Source organism: Dinoponera quadriceps, unplaced genomic scaffold (assembly GCF_001313825.1).
Source record: "Dinoponera quadriceps isolate SergipeBrazil2010 unplaced genomic scaffold, ASM131382v1 scaffold1339, whole genome shotgun sequence".
In the NCBI taxonomy this organism is placed as follows: domain Eukaryota; kingdom Metazoa; phylum Arthropoda; class Insecta; order Hymenoptera; family Formicidae; genus Dinoponera; species Dinoponera quadriceps.
The window spans coordinates 194,114-204,426 of NW_014555521.1; the positions used below are offsets into that span (position 1 = coordinate 194,114).

Here is a 10,313-nt window from a genome sequence, read left to right on the forward strand (position 1 = left end):
GGGGGGGGGGGAGGGAGGCCGACCGTTCCCTGTACGAGCGAGCGGGTGAGATCACGATCGCTCTCCACGTCCGCTGGTCCGCGACGCCCTATAAAAGATGTCGCAGCCGGAACAGGGCGGCAGTGCGCAGTGCGAGAAGGACATGTCGACGTCCAAGAGCAGCTCGATGTTGCGCCTGAACCAGGAGGGCAGGCGCGGCTCCGCCGATTGGCCGGACCACGACACCGACTCGGAGGTCAGCGAGAACGACTTCCTCACCAAGGGCGCCTTCCTGCTCACCCCGAGTCACGAGCTCAGCATGGAGAAGGCCGCCACCATCTGCGAGAAGATGAACTTCCGGTGAGAGAGAGAGAGAGAGACTTTCCTTCCGTCCGCGTCGTCGGTTTCTTCTTCTCCGGGTCGCGCGACTCGCGATTCCCGACCGTTCGATCGATAACTGTGATGAACTCCGACGAGGTGTCGGCGATCCGCCGACGTCGGTAGCCCGCGGCTCGCGCCCGTTTATACTCGAGATTATACCGCGAAGTTCCTCGCCCCGGAGCGACGCGCTCCACGAGGCCTCGCGAGATCGCGTTCAGCGTCCGCGAATCGAACGTTCACGCCAATCAAAAGTCCGATTTGACCTCTTTTATTGTTCCGCAATGACAAAATCGTCGAAAAAATCACTTGCAGATTCGGCGAAAATAATCCGACGAATGGTATATATTCCCATATATATTCTGCGGGCTCGCCGATGGCGAGGGGTTAAATCGACTGTCGCGGAGATCGCCGGTCATCCGCCTCCCCCTTTATCCTTTCAGACTGCGTAACGATCGTTTGTCGAAGTGAAGTTACAATGCGGAATGCACGGAAGCAGAGACGACGCGTTTCACGGGAATATCCGCGCCGATCGCTCCGCTTACGCGTTAACCGTGTCGCTTAACGTCGCTTCGTTCGGTGTTTAATCCGAGCGGGAGGATCCTAAAGCACCGAATCGGATCTAAAAGTAGTTAAGTCAGCGGCGGTGTGCCGCGCGACGCGCAGTAGTAGTAGAGGCAGTAACAGGTCAGACGACAAATCCATTAAACACAGCCGTGTGTCGGACCGGGCGAACTTTTTTGCGCATCGACAACGAAGCGCGCGCAGTAGTGGCAGCGGTAGTTAACGGTAACGGCCGGGAACTCATTCGCGATTAAATCAGCTGCTGTTGCGTCCTGTTTATCGGACGCGCCTTTTTATCGGATAAAATCGCCCGATTAATGATCAACGACCGATTGAATCAACTAATTAATGATACATGACTTTGATACGTGACTGATTAATAATTACTTACTTGATCGACGACACAATTGACCGGTTAAATTCGGTTTTATTTTTATGTCCTCGTACAGCATCCGGCACACCGCAAATCCGAATATGAAATTTTACACACTTATGCGTGTAAAATCATATCGATAACGCGCAAAATATGTAAAAAGAGATAGAACGCTTGTACGTACGCGAGTGTGCAAAATGATACATTTGGATCTGCAGTGAAGTTTCAGATGTGTATGTATATATCTTTAATAAAAGTTCTAAAAATGCTAATCTGAAATCGTCCGGGAAATAAACAGGCTAATCGTTAATTCTGGCTGGCCATACTTATTTTCGAATTCTTTAATTCGCCACACACCCGCCCGTGAGACTGCTCGAATTTATCACATTGTCATTTTCTAATTAATATTTTTCAGCTCGCAACTTGAGAATCGATAATACAGAGTCTGAATAAGATATTTATGTATTGTCAGGTCAAGAAAATGATTGGGTTCGAACTAAACTCTTATTATTACACGAAAAAGAGCGTTCTCGGAAAAAAAAAAATTCTCAAATGGCTCTGCAAATATGATTTAAGAAAAAAAATGTATGTTCGTCCATCGTAACGGATACCCGATACTTTAAGAAAAAAGAAAATAGTATACCATGTAAAAACTAGAAAATCGAAGAACGTTCAGCTTATCTACCAGGCCGAAATGTGGCGAGCAAGGGTTAAGTAAAAAAGACATTCATGAAATGATTATGGCCTCTCTAATGAGTTAACGTCGAAACTGTACGGCGGGCTGACTTTTAATCGCAGAATTATTCCGTCATATATGGAGACACGACGAGATTCGTGCGTCTTTCGCGCGTCGGGCTTCAATCCCGCACGCGTTCTCTTATCTCTCTTTCAGCGATTTACATAACGACCCCGGATTATACAGTGAAAACGACTCTCTCATCTCTGTATTGTATGATTTAGGGGCGCATTTTCCCTGACGAAAACCGCCACCGGAATTCTCTTCAAGTTCAGCAATATCGACGACTACCAGGCGGTGTATAAAAAGGGTTTCCACAAAGTGACGGGTGCTCGCTTTTACAAGAAGGTACGGTATAGAAAAAAAAAAAGATGAAACAACCCGAATCGAGTTAGGCGAACTCAATTTCCGAGTTGTCTACGGCGAACTAACTGCCCCCGCTTCTTCCAGCAAAATTTTTTGTGTGTTCCCTTAATTTCTTGCTTGTATGAAGCAAACCGAAGATTTAATTCTACCAGGCGATCGGAGCTGACCGAACATATTATCGATCGCATTTGTCGTCTAATTTAATAACTGAAACTTCCACTTCCAGAAGTAGAATTACTCATATTATATATATTATTGGGATCAACTTTTTGATAGTTGAAAGAATATCTATATCATATAAATAACCACGCTCCAGTTTTGTTAAGTTTTTACTACTGGCTAAATTTCCTGACTGAAATCCCTACATTGGATTGTCGATGCGGCTTGACTTTTCCTTCAATCTGACCCGATTGCAGTTCGTGCAATAATACTCACGTAATATTGAGACCCGGCTTTTTAACTCGATCTTTCCGGTGCAGATATCACGTTATTAAAAACGGCATTATTTAGAAGAAATAATATCTCGTTTTGAAGAGAAATTTTCTCGTTAGAAAAGAAATTTATTTCATTATATATTAAATATTTTTCCACTGAAACAAAGTTCTTGGATATTTTTCTAACGTAGTTACTTCATTCAAATAATTTATCGCTAGTGATAATTGTTATAATGTTTGGATGGATGAAAGTACAAAAGTAATATTTGACATAAAGATATTTATTGTTTGAGAAACCAAACAATTCCGTTTGTTGAATCAAACATTCGTCCGTTTGCTCCACTCTAGAAGACAAATTTGTTTCAATTAAAGGGATTTTCTTAAATTCAAAGAAATCTTTTTCTCTTTGTAGCGACCTCGATCACGTCGGATCGTCCGACTCGGACGTGCTGGAAATAGTATAGAACACAATTATCGGTAAAGATTCAACAGTTTTATTTTATTTTATTTTTTTCTTTGGAACGTGCATAATACGATCTTCCAAGTCGAAGAGAAGTTCTCAACACGTTGCAGTTACAATGTAACATCGCTATCCGTGGACTTTACATAGGTGGTGTTGAATTACGTTACACGGTTGCTCGGCTAACCTTACCGGAGTCAAAGTGCGTGATGCAGAGAAATACCTCGCAGTGCTTCTGCAACTAATCTCGGGATCTGCATGGGTTCCACATCTCGGTGGCACGAGCACATGTTGCGAATACGCAACGCCGGTTACAAAGGGCATTTTAGCCGCTCAAAAGACAACAGGAATATCTTGATAGCAATTTGCCCCAACTTGTTTCCACATTCACCTACCCTCTAGTTTGATCATCGCGACCGACACAACGCGTTGCATAACATTAGTCGCGAGCCACGTTAAATTACGCCAAAATCGCTGGCGCGCGGATTCTCATTTTATTTCCGAGCTCCGTGGAAACGATTTCGGCGAGTTTAAATAGTGATGCTGTCAATATAAACCGAATCTTTCCGTTCTCAAATTCGAAGGTACGCGGCAAAAAAATTAGTATCAATTCAAGACTCATAATACGTTCTCGTATAGAAAAGAAAAAATATATAATCTTATATGCAAATAAAACTCGTTTACACACGAGGAAATTTTATACAGTGTTATAAAAATATCGTATTAAAGATATCATATTCTTGTTATTCAAGAATAATTTTCACGAATTGAGAGGAAAAAATATTGGATAGAAAGAACGATGTCTTTAAACTAAGAATTGTATCAGTTTGAAAGAAAAACAATGAGAATTGTATCAGTTCATTTTCATATAAAATTATATATTTTTGCTTATATATAAGAATACGAATCTCGAATTGATATTAATTTTATTTCCGTGTATTGCCAGGATATTCAAATACCCTGAAAGAAAACCTTTTTTAACGGAATTATATTTTCCTTTTCTTTACAAAAATATATTTTCCTCGTCAATCTGTGTGTGAAAAGATCAGGATAAGATTAACAAGAAGTAAATGTTTTACCAGATATTTCATATTTAATTCAACGTATTCCGATGTTAAAACTCTTTCGCACAGCATTCACTCTACTGATTGCTGTCTTTAATACTCGTGTTTCGATGGACAAAATGACTTGAAAAATAAGTAAGAAGAAATAACAGGGAGAATAAATAACTGGATGCTCGGGTGTCCGAGTAATTTGGAGAATATCCGGGTAATATTTGGAAGACTCAGATACCCAGATCGTACTCGAGATAGCCGGAACTGACTGTCTAAAACGCGCGCGCGTGATCGAGTCTCTCGGCTTCTTCTTCAAGATGAGATTTAAGAGGAACGTGAGTTCTCGTGAGACTGCGCACACGAATATCTCAGAACTTGTTACGACTCTCTGCATGGGATTGTATATTACGGCAATGTTTTCCTCGATCTCGTACTACCTTTCTGCGGAGTAAATTTTTATTTTTCTTACGCACGTCTAGTAAGAAGAGAGAGAGAGAGAGAGAGAGAGAGAGAGGGAGCGAAACTATATTATAATTTGCAATGCAGGTCGCAATACCGTGTAGACCAGCTAAGATCTTCACCGTCTACGTGCTGGACGTGCCCGAGGAGCTGCCGGAGGACGATATCAGGCACGCTCTCTACAAATATCGATCTATCGTCGAAGTAACCAGGCTACCCCTCAATACGGGAACTGTTTGTGAGTCACGAAAATGCAAATGCTTCTTCTCTCCGCGCTCCTCATTCCCGTATTTATTTCCACGAAAGAGAAAGAGAAAGAAAGAGGAAAGTCCCAGCTTCCCGCAAGTACGCACAGTGCCGACGGATTGGCTACTCTCTCATTCTCTTCTCTCGTGACTTTTCAAAACGCCCCACACGCGCGCGCGTCATTTTTCGGAAAAGCGCCTCGGTTTAATTACTCGCCCGACGTCGTTGGGCATTGAACGATTCCGACAATTACACACCCTCTCTCTCTCTCCCTCTCGCTTTGTGTTTTAACGCAACGTCAATAATAAATTTCCCAGTTGATATTGTGTTTGACGTGCAGTCGCGTGTCCGCTCATACACACACATTAAGGGCGCTATTACTTTCCGCACTTGACGCGCGCGCTCTCACCCGACGCCTTTCTCGACGCATGCGACAAAATGATGTATGTGTGCGCGCGTGTGTGTTAAATAAATCAGTGAAGGCCATCAATGACAAGCTAAAGAGCGACGCGCAGAATCTGAACGAGCCGGCGACGATTTATACGGGGCCACCCGTTATAAGGGTTACCCTGGCCAGCGTGGAGGAGACCTCGATGCTGCTGAGCCGTGGTTTGGATTTTTATGGGGCCACATATTTCCCCACCGAAACGCCCCATCCAGCCGCTCAACCCCTCGCCAAATACAAAAACAACAGGTGGGAAGTGAATTCGTGTGTACTTTCCGCGCGTGTGTGATTCATCGGACGGCAAATTCGCGGCCGTGTTAAAAATTACGCGGCGGCGGCCCTCGATATCGCGCCGTTATTTATTAACTATCGTTCGCGCGCGTGAGATCGCGCCGACAATTCCCAAATAACGCGCGCGCTGCTTGTTTAAACGTACGTTACTTCCGAATCATACAGGGATTGCTAGTCGTTAATTCGGCAACGTGCGGTGCGATCGGATTTTGCATCGGGGCTGATTTCGCACGACACGCTGCGCGGAAGCGCGCGCTGCTCGACGAAACGAACGTTCGTTCGTCCGACTCGTCTTACTCGTCAGCTGACGCGGATGCACAGTTGGTGCCAAATCGAAATTTTCGTTCTACGTTGAGTCGACTTATTTTTATTTTCATTTCTTTATCGCGATTCGTTATTATCGAAGGTTTAAATCCCGAGATCCGAAGAGACGAAGCGGTATTGGTATTAATAATTTCGCTGCAACACTCGCGGGGAAATGACGAGCGGATTGCGCGCGCGCGCGATCCGCTCTTCTCTACTTTGCCGTAATATCTTTAATGGAACATTGCCAATAAAACACAAAAGGTTGGCGGGCATTAGGGAGAAACGTTCCGAAAAGAGGCGGAAAAAAAAAAGAAAAGAAAGGAGGAGAGAGTAGAGGGAGAGAGAGAGAGAGGGAGCCCTTTCACGTGTTTCGCCATTGCAGATGGATCGAGCTGGCGTCGATCGGCGCGGGACAAAGAGTGAGGGACCTACTTCCGGTCTTTGACAACGCGGGCTTCAACAAATTGCCACCTCCGGCGAGCCGTGTAATAAAACCGCAAAGAAACTGACACGTCCCGCGCCCGCCCGCCCACACCCCCGAATTCTTCGGCGGCCGGCGCGCGATCGATAGCGCGACGAATCGAGGGAGGCCGTCGCGAGGACACGAGGCGACCCGACGCTACAAAACGCAGAGATACTACTACCTCGATCGAAATTCGAACTGGTGACGGCAAGGATGGAATCATCTCGGCCGATTTCGGCATGATTTCAACCCTCCGTCGGTCCTTCTTCGCGGCGACGTCCGGCGGAAGGACGACCTCGACCGTTCGTACGCCTGTCTTTAACCCCTCGCGACGTCGTGTTAATCGGCGGACTCGTATATTGCGTACACGCGTGTACTTAAATTCACGCTCGAGAAGGAAGAAATACGTCCCAATTCGACTTACACATAGTTCACAGAATTTCGCAGAATTTTGTCAAGTACTCTCCTTACAGAATCGCAAGGCTAAGTCACATTTGATCGGCGGCAACGCAAGGGGTTGAGACAGGAATCACGCGAAAGGATTCCGGCCCGTATTACTTAATAGTCGCTAGTTAGAAATTGTCTCACGTGATACACTCGGATCGAAATCAGATCTAAGTTTTCCAGGTAAATCGCAATTACACAAACGCACAACGTCATACGTGTCATACGTGACGACTGGAAAACTCGAACTCTGAATCCGAATATTCTCATTGAAGACAAGTTTCAAGTAACGACTGTTGACGCAGAGGCCTCTCAGAATTTGGTGAAATTAATTAACGTTAACCCTCGAATAACAAGGGGTTGGGTCGTATCCGACCATCCCGGGATTCGTATTCTTTACGCGCACGCGCTTGTGCTGCGTTATTTCACATTATTTCAGATATCTCACATATTTTGCGATATATCTCACCTTTAAGTATTTTCCAACTAATTGTGAGAACAGAAAGTAGCCTAGCCGGGAAGATTACTTGGGAAAATTGCAAAATGCTTCTACCGGTCGGATCCGACCCGCCTTGTTACACGTGAGACGTGCATGAGTCTCGTCATCCTAGGGTTAACCTTTCTCTTGGGATTAGAATTAATCGCAGCACTCCCGACGCGTTCGATTTCGCCCCGTTCAATTTCGCGCGAGGACGCGAATGAAGAGAAATGAACGCGACGTATAAATTCCCAGTTGCGCGTCCTCCCCTCCCCTCCAGACGCGGGGGGGACGCCGAGGACCGACGGAGCGTCTCGAGCGTAAAACGCTCGCGAGAAGAGACCGCGTGTTGTCGCGCACGACCGGGCGCACCGGTCGTTCCTCGGGATGCGCGGCACACCGTGCCGGTTCGCGGGTCGACTTGACTCCTAACCCCCCCAACCCGCAGTGAAGGTTCCTATATTTTTCCGCCGGCGGAAAGGTCAGCGCCGCCGTATCAAGCGCAATAATATATGAAATTACCGTTCCTATCAGTATCGCCCACTTTCGCGGCCCAGTCACGCGACTAACATTTTTATCTTAACGCACCGCGGGTCGTTTACACCGCGAGAGAGAAAGGGGGAGAGAGAGAGAGAGAGAGAATAATCCGCCGGTAACAAGCGAGGACCCGGTCGACGACAGGCTGAAAATGCGACCGGGAGCGTGGCCCCTCGTCGTCGACGACGACGGGCACGACGAGGAGAGAAAATCGCGAAAGTGTGTGTGTGTGTGTGCGCGCGTGCGTGTGTGTCTCGTTTATTTACGAACCGTAAATCCCCGTCGTTCCCGTTTCTCTCGTCGGTGGGAAAGATCGCCGGGTGAACTTAACGAGGAATTTGTCGTTCCGCACTTCGCCACCACTCCCCCTCCTAATTTCCCTCGCGACATCTCGCCGGGGGGGAGAGAAACACGCGCGCCGCGGGAGAAAAGCGGAAGATGCATCGCGCTTTTATCGCGCGACCGGTGGATTTATCGGAGTGTTATCGACTGCTCGTAGTCGCGCCCGTTAGAAGCTTCGTTTACGACGAGTCTCGCCGCCTAAATAGATACTCTCACACAGAGCGCGAGATACAAACGTGCGGACACACTTTCGGGACGTAAGCTCGCTGATGACGACGACGATGATGATGATGAATAACAAACTGCGTGTAGACACGGCTCATCTATTTTTCTAACGATTTCCCTAACCCCAACGACGCCGCCGTTACGGTATACCCCGGAGATCCGGACAGGACCGGTGTTTATGTGCAACATGTAACGAGATAGAGAGTCCTTAATAAAGAGAAAGTATTACGATGTTCCCCTCAACGTAATCCGACGTAGCTCGAATCTCCTTCGAATCCGCTCTCCCCCGCTGTTTTAAGGATCGTCAATGTAGTAGCGCGCTCGGCTGCATCGAGTCGCTGCGCGATAAAAGAATAAATGAAGCGTGTATCGCAAATTCGACGCGTCGTTTTCGCATTGTGTCGTTCCCGTCCACGGGCCCATTGTGCGCGCGCGCGCTAATATTTGCCGGCGATATTTAATAAGCGCAACAAATGAAGCGCACAATGAAGCGCCGAGCGCCGAGGAGATAAAATATTCACAAACGGACGGACGACTCCCCTCCCTCCTTCGTGTCGTTTGAATTTATGTAAAGAAGTGTTCGTAATTACAAACGGGATTTGACGCGGATCGGGAGGAGGAGGAGGGGCGGAGGGAGAGGCGGAAAAAAACCACGTTTCCCGCGCGGACGAGAGAATAAATTGGGGGAAAATGGTTTTCACCTTCTGCATTTCGAGTGAATCGAGCGACCATCGGTGTGACACGCTCTCGCATGGCGCCGTGGGCGTTTTTATTACAAGCGGCAATTCAATAACGATGAAATTTACTTTGTGCATGCAACGCGCGCTCACACATAGATATATGTGTGTGCGAGGGCGCGCGCTCTAGCGCTTATTAGAATATATATTATGCCGGCCGCGTTATGTAACTTGTAATATTCCGTTATATAAACGTGCCGTTGCAATTACGTAATGCCGTTGGGACGTACTTGATGGCGGATCACGTGATATATGCGCCTGGCCATTCGCGTGAAAGCCGTAACGACGTTATTGCCCCCCAACCTTATTAGAAGGATTACAATCTGAAGTCACGCATTTCTATCACTTTCGCGTTTGCCTGAGGATTCTTCTCCTCCGTCGCGCCATCATCCGTATATCGTGCATGGATTTAGGAATATATGGATGGGGTGTAATCCCAGAGGGATGAAGCCACAAACAGAGGGGACCGGGGTAAAAAATCAAATCCAGGCACAGTTTTAGAGATACCTCGTCCCTCAAATCGGCTTCATCCCTCTTGCCTATAAATTCCGCTTACGCTCCATTCATATATTCCTACATCCATGATATCGTGAGCGTGGATGGACGGGTATTACAGCCGGTCGAGATGAAATTTTTAACGAGCGAAACTCATCTTACCCCGAGCGCCGCACTTTTCTCCAACGCGGAGCGTTCGGGGAAATCGTACGACCGGGAACATACGATTCGTCCGTTCAGAATGTAGTGAAAATTGTTGAACAAGTCGTCGTGAGGTGGACTATAAAATTACTATGTCGGCTCGACGATTCGCGAGAAACCGGTTTTTCCCGAGTTCGAAATTTCAACGCCACTCCGACGATCTTGAGGACAGCTTGCGCCCATTTAGACAGCCTATAGGCTAATAAAAACCTGCTTCAACGACACCGACACGTTTTAACCTCTCTCTTGAACCCCCAATTCTACAGATTGAATTTTAACGCTGCCTTCGGCAACCTATG

At 46.8% G+C, this 10,313-nt stretch overlaps 1 protein-coding gene across 1 annotated transcript; it reads left to right on the forward strand.

Moving 5' to 3' along the window:
- The first annotated feature begins 97 nt into the window (after positions 1-97).
- On the forward strand, positions 98-6,601 carry LOC106744543. Its single transcript, XM_014619419.1, has 5 exons — positions 98-339; positions 2,255-2,378; positions 4,892-5,042; positions 5,528-5,744; positions 6,475-6,601. Exons 1-5 carry the CDS (start codon positions 98-100, stop codon positions 6,599-6,601), a joined length of 861 nt encoding a protein of 286 aa, XP_014474905.1.
- Positions 6,602-10,313: the final 3,712 nt, after the last annotated feature.

What these genes read in the sequence shown, in the direction of transcription:
- LOC106744543 (XM_014619419.1), top strand. Translation starts at nt 98, where the DNA reads ATGTCGCAGCCGGAACAGGGCGGCAGTGCGCAGTGCGAGAAGGACATG. An exon ending in GTGCTCGCTTTTACAAGAAG is followed by an intron (nt 2,379 to 4,891) that starts GTACGGTATAGA and finishes TTTGCAATGCAG; the next exon opens with GTCGCAATACCGTGTAGACC. An exon ending in CCTCAATACGGGAACTGTTT is followed by an intron (nt 5,043 to 5,527) that starts GTGAGTCACGAA and finishes TAAATAAATCAG; the next exon opens with TGAAGGCCATCAATGACAAG.